The sequence below is a fragment of the Aquila chrysaetos genome, chromosome 23 (genome assembly GCF_900496995.4).
Source record: "Aquila chrysaetos chrysaetos chromosome 23, bAquChr1.4, whole genome shotgun sequence".
NCBI classification, from domain to species: domain Eukaryota; kingdom Metazoa; phylum Chordata; class Aves; order Accipitriformes; family Accipitridae; genus Aquila; species Aquila chrysaetos.
The window spans coordinates 8,513,583-8,536,806 of record NC_044026.1 but is presented as its reverse complement, the minus strand read 5'-3'; the positions used below and the strand labels follow the sequence as shown (position 1 = coordinate 8,536,806).

Genomic DNA, 23,224 nt, shown 5'->3' with positions numbered 1-23,224 from the left:
ACTGAATGAAGAATCCAAAAAGCATGATGGATCTCACACAACAACTGAGACAGGGGGCTCTGGGAAACACAGTATGTGAAAAATAGTCAAAGACTCACAAATCTCAAGGGGTCTATGTAAAAATATGCTGTCAGGCTTTCCAAGTTTGTGCATACTTGAATTTACAGTCACCATATTCCTTTACCTTAAAGCCTTTTATATCTCACATTAACATTTTATGGAGTCTCAGTGTTATTTGTCTTTAAAGTAAATCATGTTCCTGAATCCCTTTTTCTTCTAGAAGAAAAAATTTCTTCCCATTCAGGGCACATCTCTTACAGGAAGTTTTGAGATGATCAGAGTATTATGTAGATATGTCAGAATGTGAAAGAACACTTTACATTTTGCTTTCCTGAGAAAATTAAGAAAACTGATGATATAAGAATATTTTCTTTCTAATATTGAAAAGTCCATAATCCCAGTATGTTTATAAGTACATTTTAGTAATCCTCAAGAATAACACTGTAATTTATATTTGCTACAACAATCACAAATTAATTCTTGAAAAAGTCTATTATTTTGTCCATACTGCTCACAATAATGTTTCTAAATACAAATTGTAAGCAAGTGCAAAGTTAAATAATTCAGTTTCCCCATTAATTTTTAAAACACATATTTATTAGCCTACCTCATAAACAATTTGCAAGCATCCATCTCATACATTTCCTTTGAATCATAAAACCACAAGCTTGAAATCTCAAACTTTTACACAGATCTACACACTGTTCTGAAAAACAACCATAACTCACAGGCTCCTAAACCCCCTGCTTGCTAGGGTGTGTACGACCTGCTTCCTTGTCTGATTACATTTTTCTTCCTAAAAAGATATATTTGATTTTGATATTTGATTTTCCCTAACAGTCAATAATGACAGAAAAGATGGGAATAACTTTGACTAAATTGTTTGTTCTCAGTTTCACTATAACTATCACAAACTTTTTTTTCCAATCTCCCATACAAAAATCACAAACAATCCTAAAAAAAAAAAAAAGTCCTAAAAATAAGCAAAACACACACACAAAAAGGCAAAGAGATATTTTAAATAGGAGATATGTGGCGTTTTTCTAGTTTATTCTTTACCGCTACAGAAGATAAATTATAACAACAATTCTGTTTTTCAAACTCAGTCTAAACCAGAGGCTCTTTGCAGCACTCAACTGACTGCTTGAAGTACAACCTAACAAAGGCTAATTTGGGTGCAAAGACTTCCAGCTCCACAGACACAAAAAGGTATTTGAGTAAACCATTTACTTAATTCCTCAGGCTCCAAAGGGACAGCTGCTGCTGAATATTTATTATCAACTAATTTGTAATGCTTGACTAATAACTTGGGCAACTTCCAGCACTCACATTAATCCAAATACTAAAGACTGCACAGGCAGCCACAATGAGGACGCCAAGTCGACTCCTGCAAAATTCAGGTGGCTCAGAAATACTTAATTCAAATCCATCTGTCCTTCCTCTCACACAGCGTTTAGGTGTTCAGTGCCATTGACCCAGACACCGTCAGAGTGCCCATTTCTGGGCTATCGTTCTCCAGTATTTTTATTACAAAAGAGCCCCATCTGATTCTCAGGGATTTTCACCCTGTTTAGCTCTGCTTCTGTTGAAGGCAATGCATTAAACCATGAGGTGAAGGAGACTTTGTTTACCTCTGCCAATACCTGCTGCATTTTTAAATTCCCTTTCAAAGAGATTAGTTTTTGCACTTTCTTACTATAAGTGAGAATGGATAGGAAGACTATCTACAGATCTCCATGTATCTTGGCTTTAACTTTGGCTTTTCACAATCCTGACACCTCTAGAGCCAAGCAACCACTGCTTTTCCCAGGCTGTCAGTGGCAACAAGCCCATTGTGTGTAGACCACAGTCCATTTTTATGAAAGAGCCTAACTTTTTGTAGCTACATGCTGTCTGTCCAGCAGGTTACTTCACTGATGACAATGGAAAAATTGATGTTTCTAGGTAGTTATAACTTTTTTCTTGTTGCACTATTTGGGATGCTTGTTTTCCCCTGTCTCCTTAAAGAGACACAAGATCAAAGGCAGGGGATGCCAAGCTGTTTAGGAAACATATGAATGCAAAAAAGGTATCAACAGACAGCAATTAGTAATCCTTAAACAGTGAGGAAGAATGAGGAGCGTAAGAAATAGGACACCAGGAAATAGAAGAAACTGCCAAGGGAGATCCAGAATTTCCATTCTTGTAAAGAATCAAGTCTCAGCTATAAATATTTTGTTAGGAATAATTAAATCAATTGTCTATGAAACATATTTTTCAGTGAGTCAGTAGAGGTCCCTTTCCACCCAAATAAACATGCTTTACAAAACACATTATGCCTATTAACTATTTTAAGTTATTTTTAATCACATAGTGACCATTCAGCAGGGTCACAAACAAGCGTAAGCCTTGCATGTTGGAGCTCATCCTAAGGGGAAACACAGTACTTTTAAAAGTATATTCTTAATGAGAGTTAATCCTTAGCAATGAATGCAGCTTTATTTCTCTGCAGAATCTGAAGTCCATTCATATGCAGAAATAGAAATATTTAGTATGAGAGGAAATGTTCTCCATCACTATTAAAGCCCCGATTATAACAGTGGGGAAAAAAATACTTTACATGAAAATGTTACGGCCATTAACGGAATGCACAAAACTGTCCTGGAAGCTATCATGCTTGGAGAATAGTAACGTCATGACCCCAGTAGACCTGAGGTTCTCTAATGAGAAGTGGGTAAGGGACCCTGAACAATTCCTTTTACTAGGTGACATCATGTTGCGAACAGCTTTAAAATTCAGTGAGAAAAAAACATCATAAGAAATGACGGCTGACTGTTATGCCTGACAAGTTCAAAATAGAAAACAGATACCATATTTTAAATCAAAGCAGTTACTTATTAGGAAAAAAAAAAAAAAAGTAAATTGTACATTCCTCATTTTTAATATCTTTAGATGAAAGCTGAGTGCCAGCCTGAAGAGAAAGATTTTTGTCAAGCCATGCTTTAATCTGTACAGCAAAAGGAACTGAGTAAAATGAGTAAAATACAGTCTACAACTAGCCCTCCAATTAGGTAATCATCAACGTTCAGTGTTTTTTATTTTGCCTGATAAAAACAAAATGTATTTGCTCATTTCCCAAAGCATTTACTTCTTGCATCACTAGAGGTCTTTGGTCATCTCATGGCCCTGTGCAGATGGTTGTCTACTTCATCCTCCTCCAATAGGGTTCTGGCATATCCTACCTTTCACAGATACGTGCAAATGTAGCAGCCTAAGCACAACTCCCGGAGAAGGTCAGAGCACAGAGGGAGGATAACCAGACCATTAATTCAGTTGTGGGCTTAAACAGAAAGCTCTCATAGCAAGGACATCCAAAAAGGATTACTAATTCTTTTAAGAAGTTGTGTAGGTAATTATGAACCCTTACATGCTAAAAACTAAGGGGTTTTATTTTGAATTTAGTGAAAAAAAATTAGCAGGAAATTTAAAAGTCTGATTTGTTGAGTAGACAGGATAATTGTGATTTTTTTCTACCATCTCGCAATGACAATTTTCATTCAGTGCCATATCAGCCACTTCCTTGCTGTAATGTATTTCAGCTGGCAGTTTTTTTTTTTTTACACCCATTTTGTAGACAGACATCACAGTTGGAAAAACCTCTGACAGCATTTTCAAAAGGCTTCCCATTTTTTTCTGGTTTTTTTCACTGTTTTTTCCACCACCTAAACAGTTTAGAACTCTAATTACATCTGCATTTCTGTCTCTCACTCTTAAAGCCTTTCAGTTGCAGATTAGCAATTACTGAAGATGGTGTTCTGATTAGGCTCCTAAAGCGGGTTGACTCAGGATAAGTGATTGCACAATGTTAATCACATCATGTCTGAGAGCACACATTGGTTGTTTCAAGGCAACAGTAAAAATACAGTCAGCAAATGAAACATGAACAAGTTTCTGCTGCTCTTGTATTGGGACATTATATGGCAGAGGTAAAATCAATAATCAAAATAGCTGTAGTAGCAATGTAATGTTTTCAGAGTAATGTAAAATGAATCAAGATCATCTGTTTTTTGAAGACATTAAAATGTTTTCAAAAGTACAGTCTTAATGAAAAAAAATCTCAAAAACTACAGAAACCTGAATGTGATCCTTTCCATAATGACTTAATTTCATACATGGTCTATGCTATCATAATACATTCTATTCCATTTAACGCAAATAATTTTTCATAACTTATGTCATAGTATGTAAAGATTTTTGGTATACTCTGGTAAGCAGAGAATATGGATACTTGGCATAATTTACAGTTGTAAATTCCAATTGTACATTCCCATTCATTGCTGAGAACTCACAGTATAGGTTTGTACTGTGCTCATTCGAGTTTCACTTAGCTTACCTCTTCAAATTGATGTATGTATGTGTGTATATATATACATATTTATATACATATACATGCATATATCAGGGCAAAAAAGAACTACTATGATCACTTGATTATGCTTCCTACATAATACAAAGCATAGGACTTTCCTCAGCATTCACTGCAACTAGGCCAACTCCACCTTCAAGTTCAGTTAAAGAGCAGTTTCCCTCACTCAATGATATAAAACAATGAACAGGAAAAGGAATATATTAATATATGAGCTTTATGATTAATTCTCTATTCTACTTATCCTCTATTAGAACTTAGAGGTTTGAGAATAGATTTTCTTTCTTATTAATTTCCTAGAGAGCTTATTTTAATATTATCATAGTACTACCCTACCTAAACAGCAGTACTACAGAGGCAGCAGCACTCCCAGTGAAGCACTGTTTGATGAAGCTTTTAGATGAAAAAACTCGAAACTGAATAAGAGAAATTGTTTGTTTTTTTCAGAGGTAAGTACTCTGAATTTCAAAGAATCAATAGTGTATACAGAAATCTTTCCATTGGGGAAGATTAAATCACTTTTAAAAATATAAAAGTCTGTTTTTCATTTCCCTGAGAATTCATACTCATATCTTGAAGGTAAAACCATTAAGGTAGAATCAATTAATTTTCAAGAATGTTCTGAAAGAGTGAAAACAATCATAGAAGAATACAACATTGTAACCTAAGATATGTTTTCTGACCACAGAAAGAGCTAAACTGAAAAAGTATATTCTCTCTTCCAATAGGGCAGCCTAAAATAACTCACCAGCCTTATTTTTTTATTTATTGCTTCATATATTTCCATATGCATTTCATTAACCCTCTCAATAGTGTTCCAAATAAAATCAGAGGTTCATCTGGGGTACATATATATATCTCGATCAAAAGTCACAAACTTCAGTTTCAGAGTAGCTAGACTACCTTCTGCTAATGTATTAAGGGAGTGGAGAGAGCACTCTGGCTCGCCAAAAGTAGGTGTTCACTTCAGGATGCGCTCCAGGTGCCACTGACTCTGTTCACAACACCGTGAGATTAGCTATCAGTTCATGTATGCCTACATTTTATGGACAGCTAAATTTTAGTGTGTGAATATGAAGCTAAATGCCACCTCTTTTCTCCATCTTTTCACTTACAAGAAAGATGCCATGGAAGATTACAGTGAATTACTCCAACATTACAAGATCTTTTAGTCCTGTTTATCAGATATTAACCCAACCACAAATCTTATATCATAATTGCCTTTAATATATCCTTCTTTCATATATATCTCTGCTGTCTTTGCAGAGGAGATAAAGATACTTTGCTCGGATTTGTTTCTAAGAGGCTCGACTTCTGTGACGCTGTCAGCTTCAGAACTTCTGCTTCCCTGGTACTTCAAAAAAGTCATTGAGAGCTTGCTCCCTTTTTAACTACTTTCTTTCCTCTATCCATTTATATAGCATCATGCTAAATGCCTACTTTATCAGCTGTAATCAAGGAACAAAATTATTCCAGAAGCACATACTGAAGAGGAATATCTGGGGGTGGGGGGGGGGAGGAATCCCTTCCAATCTATTACCTTTTTATTGTTGCTTATGTGTGATTCTGAGCTTTTTTCAGTTTCCTTTTTGACAGCTTCCTGAAGATCAGAGGCTTGTTGTATATATGTTAATGCTACCAGTATCTCATCTTCTAACAATATTACATCTTCATAGGAAATTGGCCACCCCAAATTCTCTAAAGCCTCCAGCAAAGCTTCTCTATGCTGCATATATTGGACTGGCCCATCCTCTTTAAATCTTAAAAAAAAAAAAAAATTTCTAAAAATTAGTAATCACAAGTAGGAAAAAAATTAATTTTGGCAGTACTTTACAAATAGAATCACAAAGCATAAAATTCTTGTGTTTCATCCAGCAGCTATTGTTTAGTCAAACAATCACATCGAGCTTAACCATATCTCATAGAAAAACATCTACAGAGCAATTCAAGTGGCTGAGCATAGATGTCTGGTGCCATTTTATATGTCCTAGAATATGTGAGGCATCAATAAAGAACTTGCAGATATGAGTGAGAAAGTATGGAAATCCCTGGCCCTTCTAGAGCAGCAGATAGGGTGAAGTGGCAAGCATCTAGACAATCTAAAATGGCACTAGACACCTACTAAGTCCTGATTTGCCACATCAGTCTTGACTGATCACATAAAAAAGAGATAATCTCCTGCTGTTTATTCCTGTCAGTCCTGTGCTGCTCAATTTCACTCAGTGATCAGGAGTTTGCTTCTATCCATGGCTCAGATTATGTCAATGTCCACTAGACTGAAGAGCCAGTTTGAAACTACACACTGAAGGTACTTATAAACCAAAACGTGAATTAGATACAGTCATCTCATTGATAAAAAACAAACAAACTGAACCCTCCAAAATCCAGGACAAGTAGAATGCTTTACAACTCCAATTGGAAGTAACATACTTCTTTTTAGTACTCAAAAAGTAGCTGTTCTCTACAGCTTTCCCAACATTTAAAAAAACATGAAACCTAGAACTGGGGAGAGTACTTGTCTGTCTTACCAATACATACAACCAATTTGATGCCTACCATGTTGCCCTACTCTTTGTCACTGCTTATCTCTCTACTCCTCTACGAACTACTTAGTATTGAAATTAACCTGACCAGTATATTTACCTAGATTTTGTTCTCTATTACTTGAATCCATTACTAATTTATAATCAATGTCAAGCTAACTTACCTCCTGAGTTCAATCTCTCAACCATTTTGAACACAAGCACAATATTACCACTTCTCTAGTAAATTTGAATTTCTGGTATCTGAGATAATACATACTAGGGAACCAGAAAGCTCCTCAACCAATTATTTTAGGACTCCTGTGACCAAGTTAGTAGACTTTGTTTCTTACTCTCTCCTTCCAGGTTACTTATTTGGAAGTATGTTGTCATCCTTTTGTAATACATGAACATGATCACTCAAATTGTAAATTTAGAAGAGAAATAGATCAAATATTTCAATTTCTATGCACCAATATTAACAATTTTAATATGATCCTCTAGCAACAATTGCTAGGACTTTTTTTCCTTTTATACATAATTGGCCATACATAACCAACAATAAAATACTTTGGATACCACTCTGTCAAATTTCTGTACTCTACAACTCGTTGTCTACAAACAGACATCTATTTCCTTTTTTTTTATTTATATGCTGTTCTTCTGTTCAACAGCCTTCACTTCCTCTCTGCACCAGAATGGGCTTTTAGTTCTTACTGATGACAGAACTGTGTATTTTTTGCTCACTAGCTTAAGTCTTCTTAAAAGCATTCTAGTTTTAATTCCCATTTTTCTGCCTAGGAATATTTCATGCCCATTCAGTTTTCATTAATTTATCTTTACTTTATTCTCTGAAGTAAACAGACGCTAACTTCATTGATGCCAGTCTTGTTTATGCAGTCACTAGTTTTCTAAATCAATATACAGAAATAAGCTAGTTAAAGTAGTACAAACTTGCAATGTGATATACAGTTCCAGCACATGCTGTAAAGGTGCTTATTATACCTTTACAAACCAGCCACTGAAGTGGTCTTTACTGGATGAGAGATTTACCTTGATGCCAAAGGCAATGACATGCTGCCCTCCCAAGGCCCTGCCACTTGACACTCGTTAAGAACAGACCAGCACCATTCAAATGGAATGCAAGCCCTTTCCTTTAAAAATAATCAGCACTGCAAGAAGGAGGTCCAGAATTTAATATTACTCCATATCACATACACATTTTTGAAAGTAAGGTTGGTTACAGAAATAGCAATTAAAAAGTATCAAATATTTATGACCAGCCTTTCAGAGGTAAGTTAGAAAACCAAAAGGTAATAGCTTACTTGTCTCTTTCCTCCTGAGATAGTGCTCTCCAAATAACTAGGTTTAGGCGCCTATTAAGAAAGTAAAGCAGTTTTTGAGGGAATGCAGTTCCTTGTGCATCTGATCATCTCAAATCTAGCAAATAAACACAGTTTCTTAGGATATCTGCACTGATTTGTATTCCAAGAGCACTGTATCATCAAATTGTATCCTTATCATTCAGCTATGAAATTATCAACTGCAAGAGAAGATGGGAAAACAGCATCTTCCACCAAGCAGCAGCATGACTATTTCAGGGTCATAGAAGGATTAATAGCAATCACTGCCATTTCCTGCCAGGATTTTCTATGGATGGTTCTCTTCAGCACCAGCAAGCTAAATCAAATAATGAAACTGATTAAATGCCAGTTAAGCTAAGCACAGTTCCTCCAATTAGACAGTTTCAGCAAACTGTAGCCTGAAGACACATGGAGAGCAATGCTGCTTTTTTTTTTTTCATGCTAAGATAACCCCTCAGTTGTGCCATTCAGATTTCTACTTCATTAAACTCTGGCTGTGAAGAAAAACTACTGACAGGAAAACAGAAGTGATTATCCCAAAGCAATGCAGTTCTGAGATCTTTTAAAAGCACCCCTAAACTTTCTGCTTTTGCTTTTTAGACATAAATTATAAACTCTTATTAGGTCATCTAACTTACAGTTTTCTCTATTAACATCTCAAACAATTAAGCCATCACTCAATTACCTCATTTCATACTATAGAAATAAACCTTTCCTGATGATCCTGATTGCTGTAATTCTAGAAAAATTTCCAAACTTCCTTTGGAAATACAAGAACAAATTCATTGTTAGGAAAAACTGTAACCATTAGACTTTTAACAGTCTTGCCAGATTCACTGGTGCTTGTACAAAAAAGCTCATTAGCACCAGATTTTGAATATTAATTTTATGGTGATTCTTTTTATCTACTACCCCAGCATTTTTAGAATGTAAATCACTTAATTCATTCACAATCTGCAGTCTCAGTATGCTTCACTGCCTATTGCATACTTTTAAATGTGCACACTCATAACTAACTCATTTGTAAAAGCTTCTGGCTATACAAGATCATACACATTTTGAAGCTTCCAACATTTTTCTCCTTTGATACTGGATATTCTCTTTGTCAGAGCAAAAAATTTCTGCCCTCGCCACTTTTTTCCCTCTAAATCTGATGCTAAGGTCAATCTACGTATGGGGAAGATATTGTCATGCTTGCTTCTGTTCTTGAAACCTTCATGCCCTGATGTATTGTCTCATCCATAGATGTCAGAATAAATTTGTGACCAATCACTATTCACAAAGCTGAACTGCAGCCTTTGCAAATTCAATTACTGGAAAAGTACTGTGGCATTTAGAGCAAAATAAATTTGACTGGGTTGCTGTTTCACATGTAGAGGAAAAGCAACGAGAACTCTTTTTTTACATTGTCAATTTTAAGGATCTTTTAAGGATCTTTAAGGCAGATTTCTCTTCTATACACCTTTTTCACAGAAGTAGGGAACTCAATCCTACTATTGTAAATTCACTGATTCATTGAACTCTGTGGGTAAACATAAGTAAACAGCACTTCCAGTCACCAAAGTTTTAGGTAGACTGTGAAAATGCTGTCAGTAGAAGATCTTCAGAGTTTAATGAGAAAACACTTTTCTTTCCCTCAAATTGAAGTCAATAAAAGTAAAATATTCAATGGTATGGCACAGCAATGAAAAACTTGAACTTTTTTCAGAAGTCACCATCAAAAATACACCACTTGAACCTTCTATCAAAATGAGTGACAAATCCAGATTTCTATGAGTTCTTCATCAACCTGATAATAATAGTATTGTCTCAGTGACAGAGCACACAAAACCAATGGATTTTTATTCACTGAACTCCATTAATATTAGACATAGCAAGCAGCATTTGGAAATCAGAATTCTTGATTTTTACCACAAAAGATGGATACATTTAGAAATAGGAAATGGGAATGAAAAACAGCTATATACATGCTTTAAAAAGAACTGGTATGATCATAGCACTACAGAGGGGAAAAAAACCTTAAAGGGCCTCAGTGGAATTCATCAAAAACCAAAACCTAAACACTTGTGTCCTGGTTTCAGCTGGGATAGAGTTAACTGTCTTCCTAGTAGCTGGTACGGTGCTATGCGAAGAATGTTGATAACACTGATGTTTTCAGTTGTTGCTCAGTATTGTTTAGTCTAAAGTCAAGGATTTTTCAGCTTCTCATGCCCAGCCAGCGAGAAAGCTGGAGGGGCACAAGAAGTTGGCACAGGACACAGCCAGGGCAGCTGACCCAAACTGGCCAACAGGGTATTCCATACCATGGGACGTCCCATCTAGTATAGGAACTGGGGGCGGGGAATTGCCGCTCGGGGACTAGCGGGGTGCCGGTCGGCGGGTGGTGAGCAATTGCACTGCGCATCATTTGTACTTTCCAATCCTTTCATTATTGCTGTTGTCATTTTATTAGTGTTATCATTATCATTATTAGTTTCTTCTTTTCTGTTCTATTAAACTGTTCTTATCTCAACCCATGGGTTTTGCTTCTTTTCCCAATTTTCTCCCCCATCCCACTGGGTGGGGGGGAGTGAGTGAGCGGCTGCGTGGTGTTTAGTTGCTGGCTGGGGTTAAGCCACAACAACTTGTCATCAAGGGGTTTTTTTGTCATATAAAATAATTACATCTGTAAATGTTAGTAGAATACAGCCTGAAAAAGATATCTTATTTATTAAAACAATTCTAGACAAAGCTCTTATAAGGGTACTGAATGACATTAGCAGTCAAATAATTGCATTACTCCAAAAAAATGGACAAAAGTTAGATCAAGGAAAGAAATAGCTTAGAGATCTAATGTCCTTGTCCTGTTTACTTCTGATGTGCTTTTATGAACATTTAATTAATAAGCACAACACATATGTCTCAAAAAAAAAATTAAAATTGTCAGTATCTTATCTCAGTTACATTCTTGCATCCATAATTAGGTGCTAGGGAGCTGGCAGCAAAAAGGAGGCCTCTAATTTAAATGTCAGTCTATGGATTTAGGAATTTAATTGTAACTTAAAAGTCTGGCTAGCATGTTATGTTTAGGGGAGATGCCTCCCCAGGGCTGATGGCTTTCAGGTTTATTCCCAGAAAGTAAAAGAATATTTTTTTTTTGTCATTGAACCAACATACTATGAGCAACATATTATTTATTATCTCCTTGCCTATTATCTGTTTTTTCATTCTGTTTTTTTTTATTTTTTTAAGAAAATAAACATTTCTCCAACAGGTTGATGGCGGATTAAAGTGTGTCAACATGCAGAATTACCAGTATTGGGCAAAGCATGTGTGAGCAAATACCCACTACATAAGAAAAATCTGAATTTAGACTACAAACATGATAGATTTCTGATGAGAAGACTTGCCTTTCATAGGATTTAATTGTTTGTTCCAGCTTCTCTTTATAGGCATCAAGATTCACTGCCTGAGGATTAATTAGTGCAATCCGCTTCTTGTCGTTGCTAACATGTGCCAACGGTACTATCTATTATACAATAAAAGACAAAGACTTCATTTATCATACAACTTTTCCTCTACCAGAATAACTGAATGCCCATGAGTCCATGTCCAAGGATCAGAGCAGCCAGAAGGTACACTGGAAGGCTGCAGAAAGATCTGAGCACCCCAAAGAAATGTCAGAATTAAGACATAGTTTCCAGCCTGATAATAAAATCTTCTGAAATTATACAATCCCTTTGTGCAGAAGTTGCAAATTAAGATTCCTAACTAGTAGTTAATTCTAACTAAATCAGTACTGTCAAACAACTCACTCCAATAATGGAAGGGTAGGTCAGAAGGGAGACAAGCATGTCTAGGTCATGACCATATTCCAGATTGTATTGCCTTAAAACAACACTCTCTTATACTTATTAGCATCTAATTCTAGCATACAGGTGTGATAGTTACTTACTTAAGTGTATTTAATACTTTTATTCTGAAGGAATGTATTTTCTAAGGAATTAGAGTACTAAAGAGGGAGAGAGACATTTTTCACCATCACACTGATCACCAAAGAGTGAACAAGGTAGATATTGCTCACTGAAACTAGTCTTAATTATCCACAAGAAGGTTTAGAAGCCTAACTAGGTTGGTCAAAATCAGGAACTTCAATACCTTTCAAATCTTGTAATACAGCATCTACGCAAGTCAACTTCATTATAAAATAGAAAGTCATACACTTAAAAGTAGATCCTCAAAAGGCAGATAAAAGGGTAGAAAAAGATGATCGAGAGGAGGAAAGGTGCCTTCCCATTTCTCAGTCCAAAGTGCCACCATCCTTCAGCTCTTAAATTACTCAGCAGTTTCTATAAGAAAAGCTATTTTATATATCAATGTCCTGATAATGATTATAAACAGAAAAAAATCCAAGAAAGAAATGGAGAAGACAGAGAGTGTTACTCTCCCCAAAACTGTCTTCAACACATATGGTTGAGTGGGAAGCCTTGCCAAGTGCCTGTCTGAGATCAGGATATAGATGACAAAAAGATGGATGAGGTTCAATTTAAATAAAACTAAAACCCCTGTTGGGGGAATAAGGCAAGCAATCAGAAAATGAAACAATAAAAAGACTCCTTTAATTGAGAACATTTTTCAGTGATGTTTTATTTGTGTTTGAATCATCACAGCCTAGCTGGATTCCTGATCACTGCTCTATGACCATTTTTCCGGAGCAGCAGTCTGACTTCATATTCCCCTTTTTTTCTGAGGACATCTTTACTCTGATTAATAAATCTGTGTCACCTCAGTACCAGACCACATCAAAGCTCCTAATATTAAATTAATCTTAAGATCACTTAGAAGCTAAAGTTAATGGGAACATGTCGGTGAAGTATCTTGTCAGAGACAGATGAGGTAAATCTCTGCCCAGAACCGTGAGCCATGAAATCTAGCTGTCATTTCCAGGTGGAGTTTGAAATCTTAAAGGCAAGGAACTGAGAGTACCCCTCTTCCAACTCCATACTGCCATGGTTGTTGTCTGCTATGTTACTCAAACCAAGTTAATAAAAGTTCAGCAGGGCTTCACCATGTAGAAGCCCTCTCCTACATTCCATTACAAATTCCCAGAGTAACGCCAAGTACAAACAGCATCATTTGCAAAATGAATATTTAATACAGTTTATAAAACACTTTGAATAGAATATGAGGGGCAGACAAACATAAACACATTATTACAGTATTGAATAATGAAACCAGAATGGAATGTGTTCTTAGCAAATAGTAAACTTGAAATATTATGCATACTTTGAGAGCAATGAAAACTGCTCATGAAGTCAAGTGAAATTTGACAGATTCAGCTGAAAGAAACCACAGGGAAGCTTTTTTAGTGCCAAAATGTTTTGTCATTTTCTAAATTAAATACTTAAACTTTCATATCAAAAGAATTCACTTGCTTCAAAATGGTTTTTATTTCAAAACCAGATTTTCAAATTTTTAAAGACAAAACCAAAGAACAATAACCCTAGGAAAAAATTTTTCTTATTTTAGACCAAACAAAGATGTGTTTTTTTTCTGAATCTGAACTTGATTCTTTTGAGCAAAGCATTCAGTCAAAACTCCATGACTTGCAAAGCTGTACTTAAGATACCACAGTCTGCAACAGATACTCACATGATTCTATAGGGAAGGTTTGCTCCAGAACTACCATAGTGTAACTTAGACAAGCCCCCAAGCCATTTTTTTTCTGGATATGAATCTGATGGGTAGTTTAATGAATTAACCTCTTTGAAGTAACTCAGGGGAAACTGATAGGTCACACAGAACTGAAAACAACAGGTCAGCCTCTTGTTAATGAACAGTTGTCACAGAAACCTTTTGCTGCATCTCCAAGGTGAGAAAACTGCTCATAGTTACTTCACCATCACTGCTAGCAAAGGCCAAAAATAAATATTATACTATCCCCAGAAAAGCAAACAAGGATGTCTACATTCCATACCAAGAAAACAGATCTCAGAAGGAAGAAAGCAAAAATGTCTGTACATTTATTATCTTCAATGAAGTCTTCTGAAGTAGTAGAATAATCAAGATTCTTAATCAATTTGTTAATGTCTCCTATTGAAGCTCTATGTCTAGTCTCAGAACCTATTTTCTGCTTTTCCTTGATACGCTGGCATGAAGCTTGAGGGAATGGGTTCCATAGCTCACAAATTCTACTGATTCCGCCTCATGTGCAGCCCCCAACTTTCTTTTTCCTTTCTATACTTTGCTTCAGAGCCAGAAAAATCCATGCCTCTACACATAGAACAATAATTCTCCACTGCCTGGGAAACTGAGTGTCTCTATGCAACTAATGGGGATTAGCAGGTATGAAAAAGTGGTAAAAATGATATATTATCTTGTGTTTATATCCCTGAATCTAAAGAAAGCCCATGGATCACTGTTCAGATTCTGTACAGCAGCTGTTCATTCTAAGAACACTTAACAAAATTCAGCCCTGAACTAGACTACCGTAAGCTCCCATGAACTGCCATTAAAAATTACCTGTACATAGCACTTGCTGAATCATAGTTTTGACTATTTTCAAAGATCATTGTTTTACAGAGTACTGTTTTTGCAAATAGCAGTTCAAATGCAGCTCAGGATTGTCTGGAAAGGATTCAACGGGGTCTTCATTTAGAAACATGGAAGAAAGAGCTCTACAAGTAGGCGTATTTGGAAGAAGATGGGAAAAGAAGTGACTGCTCAGAAATTAGACGTAAGAGTTATGTGAAAATCACAGTGTCTTTTGTTTGATATTTCACTTACAGTAGATAGTTTTGTACAGTTTTGTAATCATTGAATGTCTGAATTTTTTTGAAAAATGGCTATTTTACATCTGAAATGTTAAAATATACATTTTTTAATGCTTTCGATACAAAAAGCCATCTTTTAATTGCATATTAAAAAAAAAATCTCACACTTCAAAAAAATCCTTAAACATCTTGGTTTTGACTTGGTTTTACTAAAACAGAGGATCTGGGTTTGCTTCCACAATCTTCATGCTATAGCAAAAATTCCTATTCCTAAATTTAAAAAACAAACATGAAAACTTTAAAATGTACAAATGTGTACATTTGTTATAAATATTTTACTTAGCTCTATATCACACCCTATTACAGAATGCTTGCTCACCCCTTATTTAAACAGGTGCTGTTTAGCTTTTTCTTTGAATATTGTTTAAAGAAACAGTCTTTATTAATTAAAACAAGCTGCAACATATTTGTAGGACTTTCATAGGATGCATCATACAAGAAGAATTAGAGCAACTTGCCACAAAATAGATTTCCTTTAAGTCGAATGGCAATTAGAGCTTCATGGTACACAATTCATTGTGAACTTTTCACAATCTAACAATTATCTACACCTATCAGAATTAAATTTTAATTCCTGAATTCCAATACTTTTCAAAAGGTCTTAGCCAACACATGTAAACCTTGAGAATGCACAAATCCACAAACTGTGCATGTACACAGTTTTTCCAAATGACTTTATGGACCTAAAATACATACTCCAGTGAATTAATATGTATCAGCAGAGGATGTGGTGCTCAAGAAATTGCTGAACACCCAATGGCTGCACACTGCCATCAACTGGTAACTGTGAAAGAAAAATATATAGCTCTAAAACTTAAGGGTAAAGTCTGCAAGAAATACTATTAACTATCAGTTTTATCTTCTTATTGATTCATGAATGAACATTCAGATATGCATTATACATTTAGTGCACATCAACCATCTACAATGAACACTAGAGAATGCAATTATGACATTTATGGAAACGAATTAAAAAATCCTTTTGAAAACAGTACCATGTTTTATGTTTGCTTTGAAACAGCGTAAGTGTTTTACCTCATCAAATGCTTTAGAAACTACATGCTTGTCCAGAACTGGGATGTATTTGGTACCATGAGGGACAGTTGTAGGAGCTAAGGCATCCATGATGGTGAGTCCCCTGGCAACCAAGCCATGGGTCTTTAACCAAAGAGCCGAAGACATATCTAGAGAACTAGAAAAAAGAGACTATAAGATGGAACACAAGGTAGAAATATATTTGAGAAATTTGAAATGACTGAAGAAAAATACAAACTATAGTTTTTGTGATGTATCTATATATGCACACACATACCTTTTAGATGTCCTTTCCACAGCTTTCTGCATTTTCAGATCTAAGATCAAACATTTGCATTTCATTATCTCTCAGTTTTTGTGCACACAGAAGTAAACATAAATAAGCTGACATAGAATAGCAACATTTTTTTATTTGAGCCTACTAGCAGTGTCACAAAGACTATACAATAATGTCTGTTTCAGTTGCTAAATTAATCAATGAGAATTATGTTTCCTATGTTTCTTGGTGCTTGATCAACAGTGACAGTGCCTCATGAGCCCTAATTAATCAATGAAGAAATTTATAAAATAGGTGGGGAATAATTTAATTTAAAAAAAAAAAAGAACCTTGTATGTTTTTATTTCTTATAGCCCAAAATGAAAGATTAACCAGTTTATTCCCCAGTTCAAGATGTGATACCAAGTAGTATCACTAATGAGATGGTCAAGAGTGGCCAATTTAAGGTATAGCACTATGTAAATCTGTATAAAAAGTATATAAAGAACTAAAAATAAGATGCTGAAATGTAAAAAAGTCAAACAACTTTAAGTGTCATATGTGAGGTTTTATAACATCTCAGAGGACCTATCATTAAGTTTAGAGTTGCATGAATTACTGAGAGAAATGAAAATCATCTGGATGTACATCCAAGTATTGAAAATACTTTTGTCTCTACATAGGTGTCTGTCCCAGAGAGCATGCTTTTTGCAGGTCTAAGCATATAAATAAAATGCAACCTCCTTGTACATTGGTACCACAGAATTAGAACCACCTCTCTCAGCTTTAACCTCAGCATTGAACATAACTACAAATTACTGTATCACAACAACAATCTATTACTGTATAACAAGATCTATTCATTCTGTTGATAAGAAGCAATGGTGATACCCTCTTTCAGCAGTCTAAGGCATAGCTGTATCACAGCTGTTGCATACTGTGGGCATAACTAAGCTGTTGTAAACCGAATAGTTTGGGCATTGGCAGGAGTCTGGCAGCACCTGAAGGCCCTTGTTACAATACCCTCCTGCGTGTCCAGCTCTCTGCATCTCTCCTGCGTTCCAGTCCTTTGTGCTGCAGGTCTGCACAGTTTTGCCTCAAACAAGGTGCCGTTGGTTACAAATACAGCAGGAGAAAAGTTATTGTCTTCCCCACCCACAGCTTCCTGTTCTGTCAACTTGCCTTTGAAAATGGTTGTACATTTCACGCTCTTTTTGACAGAAAAACTCGTTTTTTCAGGAGATGTTCCTTCCTCTGGGCTTTCTTCCCTAGATTTCACACTATGGTTTAGGATTCGCAGCAGACTCGTCTTTGTTTGCTCTGTAGGTGTTGGAAGGGGAAGAAATGAAGAGCTAACTTACTGCTCAAATACATGCCTGGGATTTTTGATCTTTGGTATCCAGTCCCAATTTTTAAGGGACTGCCTACACAAGACCTCAAACACAGAATTACTTCAGCACTAATTTGTACTTTGTACTTTCTCAAGGATGAAGCCTTCTTTCACATCAGCTGGGTAAACTTGGTTTCAGACTGCATAAAAAGGATACTTCATAGAGAAAGAGTGTTACAGGTGTAGTAAGGAGAAATATTAGTGTAAGTAATGCTGTAATTAGTGAAACATAGATCAACTCTTCATTCTTGCCAATGATGTACTTATTTAGAATAAAAAGAGTTAAGGGTTTAATATCTACTGTTAAAAAACTGTTTACAGAGCTTTCAAAACATTCCATCAGAATGTTTAATTTGTCATTGTGGGGCCTGTGATGAAGCTTTAATGAGCAGACAATAATTTGTCTGTTTGGGTCAAATGATCAAGAGAGCTGAAAATTAAAAATGAAGAGAAGTTAGAATTTCAGAAAGATGATTATTTAAATCATCAAAGGCTTCATTTGTTCCTACGACGAGGGATGCTTTTTGCTATTTTTAACAGAATCTTTTCAAGTTAGTGAATAAATTCTGCTAACAACTACAGTTCATTTTACTCTTACCTGCATATAATGCTTTCTTCCTTCGGGCTGGACTGTCAGCAGTGGTTTGCCAGATTTGCTGATGTGGTGTCAGTGCTGGCTCTTCTGAAGCACAGCGTGGCCTACTGCTAAGAGTAGTACTCAGCTCTTCAACGTGTTTGGTTACAGAAGACACAGTGTGTGTATGCTTGTCATTCCTGCTTGTAAGTGACAAAAAGAAGAAACAAGCAAGAAATTACTTCAAACCTATAACACTGGTTTAAAAAACGCTAAGCTGAAGTTTTGTGGTAATTTAAATACTCATTTCAAATGCTTCTAACAGTGCAAAATATTTTTTCTATTATCCTAGTCTGCATTTCAAAGGGGAGTTCAAAGGAGGTTAAAATATTCTTAGTGTTTTAAACTATTTAAAAGTTGTTTCTTAGTCTGTTTAAAAGATGTTCATTACTTTTAAGGCAACACCCTCGTATATTTTTAATGAGGTCCGAATGTTCTGTAATAGCCACTTTGAATCCTGGGAGAAAGAGTAAACCTACCATCAGCAATGAAAATAACTGAGACACACACACACACACATATATACATGCACATATATATACACACACACATGTATATACACCTATGTCCCAGCATTAATAAAAAACAAAATATAAAAATTCTGAAATAAACACTTATATACATTTTTATACTGGACATCCTACCTGTCCTTCTACACATATGAAATCATTCCACAGCACTGTCCACTTTTAATTTATTGTACTTTATTTTTAATACCTTTATTTTAACTTACTGGTTTTAATAGATTTCTGTCTTAAAAATCTGATTTTTTTTTTTAATGTACTTTTTTCCTTATGTACTATTACTGCACAGATAAATAAGGTGCTGGGCAAGCTATTTTTTAATTAAGGCTGTAGAGATTACAGGTAACTTGATGTTTGAAGCTAGGTCTGTGTTTGTTCCCCAAACAGAAACTCAGTATAATCAGACATGCAGAAAACTTTTCCACAGTGGCTCAGGAGTCTGCCTTCAGTATGCTGTGGAAGGACCTCTTTTTGAACAGTCATTCTTGGCACTGTGAGATTTTCAACATGTTTTTCAACTGATGCTGAACATGAAACTATTTTTCATTATGAGATTACTTACTTTTTGATAAAAATCAAGGATAAATAGGGCATGAATATGCAACCACACATTGTAAAATCAAAAAATGTGAAAAAAAGTAAGCTGACTTTCATTCATGGTGTTTGCCATCTTTTAAACAAATACATTTGTATGTAATTTATGTTTCAATCAGCATATCCCAATGAGTGGCAATTTAGTCATGAACTACCAAGCTAGCTCTACCTATAGGACAATAATTTCCATGAATTCTCTAGGTCAGAGGGGGCAACTCTACCGTGTGCTGGAGACAGAAAAATATTTCCATCTCTATGCTTTAATTATTCCTAATAATTTGAGACTATTGAGATATTTGAGATCACTTTATTTCAGGCATCACAACATTAGTGTATTTTTCCAGATTTTTCTTTTCCATTACTGTAACTGTTTAAAAAAACAACCAAACAACAACCTTTCTTTTTAAAAGAGGAGAATGTCAGAGATTAAAAATGCAAGACAATGAAAAAGGAGAAATGTAACATATAGCTCCTATCCCTTATTAACATAATAGCCGTATGAGGACATCATACTTATTCTCTGGATCATTTTCTCCATTATAACAATCCATCATGAGACACTCAGCATGAAAGGTCTTCATTTTCTCCAGGTCTCTTTCTCCTTGTTCAATCTCTCTTTTCAAAAGACGTATGTCTTCATTCTAACATAAAGAAAATCAAATGTTTTATTACAATTACTCCTAAATACGTTTTATTTCTGAACTGAAACTATGCAAGCTCTGATAATAATTTTGAATAATGACTCAGTTAGGACAGCTGCAAAATTTTGTATACTTTTTCAGGTAGTCTCTTGTGGTTGGCAATAGAGCCTTTCAAATTATTCTTCCTTTTTAGGAAAAGGACAGGCATTCCCTAACAAGCCAGTTACCCCTTGAGATATGAACAGCCATATTTCTGAATAATGCAATGAGGTCAGTAGCTCCCCTCATTCTAAGCAAGCAAGTAAATAAATAAAATACAACATATGTGTATTACAACTGTTGTCCTGTCATTCTACAGATCACAGCTGTATCACATACTGTCCCTGATAAATGGGAAGAAAAAGCCATACTCTTCAAGTAAACACTGGAACTGACTGGGAATCATTTGGACTACAGGAGGAAACAGGAAGGAAATTCCAACGATGATCCCTTTACAACTCCCACTGGGCCAGAAGTCTGGAAATGGACAACACAGTCTGACTGTCATCTTTCCAACATGCGTAGTGTCACACAGTCCACATCAGCGGAATCACCAAAATTGCCCAGTACACTCTCTGATATCTTTCAAGAGTCGGAGTATTTTCACATCTTCCTCCTAATCAGTGTATGCAAAGTTCTAACTTTCCTGCTACTGTCTTGTTCCTGGTTGTTCCCATTGTTCCACTACCATCATTTCTAAAATTTGTGGAACTAATTAACTGAGTGTTAACTTTAATTAAAAACAAAAATATGCTTTAAATGGGTGTTTTTGTTAGTCCATTGAGGAATTTCCTATTGGGGATTGTTAGATAGAGCTGCTTAGTCACAATTGACAGATCACTGCTATTGTAGTCATTTTACTCATTATAGATCTCTCCCCAGTGGCTATTGTAGAGCAAACTTTTAGCAAAATTCATAGAATCATTCATTCATCATCATTCAAATTCAGCTCTGCATTCTCTCATTTATTAACAAGATACAAACCATGTTTCATTTTAAACAGCAACTTATTTCTGAGACAGCAGAGATCACATCTGTTTCTTCCAGAGCTGAATTTGGCTTATATGGTTTTGGGGGTTTGGTTTTCGGGTTGGTTTTTGATTTTTTTTTTTTTTTGCAACAGTAGCACTAGAAATGTACTTTGCATGACATTTGGGCTTTTTTTGTTGTGGTCTAATAAAATTTCACAAGCAAAAAATGTCACACTCATTGCTTTCACATCACTTCAAATCTGACGAGGATTAATCCTCTTTTTTTAATAATCTATTGTAATATGAAATCACAATGTAAGTCATGTGGTTCCTCCAACAGCATGAAGAAACAAACATATTTATTTTCAGATACTCACAACAATAAACTCTGCAGCATCAGGATCAGTCAAACAAATGTTGTAATAATGAAATCGTCCCTCTGTTTCAGTAGATAATTCATACAAAAATTTATTAGCTTCCATATCATCACAGTTGAAGGATACAGTATGGATGGGAACTTTACGATGAAGCTGGACTTGAGCCAAAATTGTTCGGGGGGGCTGAAAATCAAAAAAAGTATATTAAACATGTGGCATCTAGAAATGTATTTATCAAACCATGGAGAATTGGTAAGAATTTAATCAGTCATACTGCTGTTTAGAAACAGATATGGATCAATTAAAAGCATATATTTTATATGGATTGCTATTTCATAATTATATAAAATGAGCTAATTTAAAACTGGATTTGAAAAACTGATAATGCCTTAAGGAACAGAATACTCTATTAAAATAAAATGTAAATTATAATATAATCGGTACTCTTTGTTTCTGAAGTCTTAAAGGAAATTACTAAAGTACAGGAAATTAAACTACTACATTGGTGTTTAGTAGCACTGGATGTATGTAACAATATTTTTGGACGTGTATAAATGTTGGTATTTTTATTAAGCTAAATTAGTTCAATGAAAAGTTGATTCAATACCAAGAAACAAAATAGAGGCTGAGAAAATAGGAAAGCTACTGTTCCTCCTCCAATAAAAAAATAAAAATTAGGCAAGAAAGTAAAAGATCTACCATGTCTAAAAATGTTGAAGGATCTGGTAGAAAGAAATTATTGACTCAGTTCTCTAACTTCTTATAACACTCCAGTTGTTCAGAATACTATCATAAATCTTGATAAATTTAGCAATATTCGCAGTATAATTGTTTGTTGCACTTTAATAGTTAAAAGCAATCTTGCTCATTTCCCCTTTTTAATCTAAAAAAGTATAATATATATAATATAATCATAAAAATCATTATTAATTAGGTAAAAAGAAATGAAGTATTCATTAATTTCTAACTTAATAAAAATATGAAAATGAAGAATCTGAATAAGTGTACGTTAAGCCAAACTATTCTTTAATAAAATATTAATATATGGTCCTAGCTAGAAAAAGTGTGAAACAACGTAAATATTTTAATCAGTTGTAAATTAAGTTTTGGTGAGTCATAGCCAGTAACAATCAACTTGTCTTTAGAAAAATATCAAAGATTAAAACTAAACTTGAAAACAACATTAAAAGACGTGAGTTGAAGTTTCTCATGTGCTAATTTAAAATCAGGTTTACATTTTGATATTCAAATAATTTTGAAGCATATAAATCCACCCTTCCTTGTGGGGGACTTTCCTTTTATCAAGAAAAAACAGAACAGAAACAAAAGCGGGCCTTTAGCATTTTTCTTCCTTACCAAGGTATAAAGAAATTATTTCTGTCAGTTTATGAAGCTTTCTGAATCCTAGATTTATTGAATATGGTTCAGTGATTAATTTCATGTGAACTTCAGCCCAACTATTTACCTAAGTAAAGTCAGGATTTTGCTGCATATCTGCCATTACAACCAAGCTAAATTTTCAAGGGCAAATAAAGTATTTTTAAAATGCCATTCTCAGCATACAGGCTAGTTTTCACCACGCATTACAGCTTGAAAGTGT

The 23,224-nt window shown here is 35.0% G+C and overlaps 1 protein-coding gene across 1 annotated transcript in view; it reads right to left on the bottom strand.

The window, feature by feature from the left end:
- Positions 1–23,224, bottom strand: part of VWA3B (von Willebrand factor A domain containing 3B) — a 71,705-nt gene that overhangs the window by 12,965 nt on the left and 35,516 nt on the right. The window contains exons 15-23 of the mRNA XM_041119547.1: positions 21,625–21,807; positions 20,110–20,237; positions 18,443–18,618; positions 17,610–17,774; positions 16,476–16,515; positions 16,199–16,355; positions 11,741–11,859; positions 8,313–8,363; positions 6,006–6,225 (exon numbers count right to left, since the gene is read on the bottom strand). Coding sequence (XP_040975481.1) covers positions 6,006–6,225; positions 8,313–8,363; positions 11,741–11,859; positions 16,199–16,355; positions 16,476–16,515; positions 17,610–17,774; positions 18,443–18,618; positions 20,110–20,237; positions 21,625–21,807 — 1,239 coding nt within the window. The remainder of the gene's footprint in view (positions 1–6,005; positions 6,226–8,312; positions 8,364–11,740; positions 11,860–16,198; positions 16,356–16,475; positions 16,516–17,609; positions 17,775–18,442; positions 18,619–20,109; positions 20,238–21,624; positions 21,808–23,224) is intronic.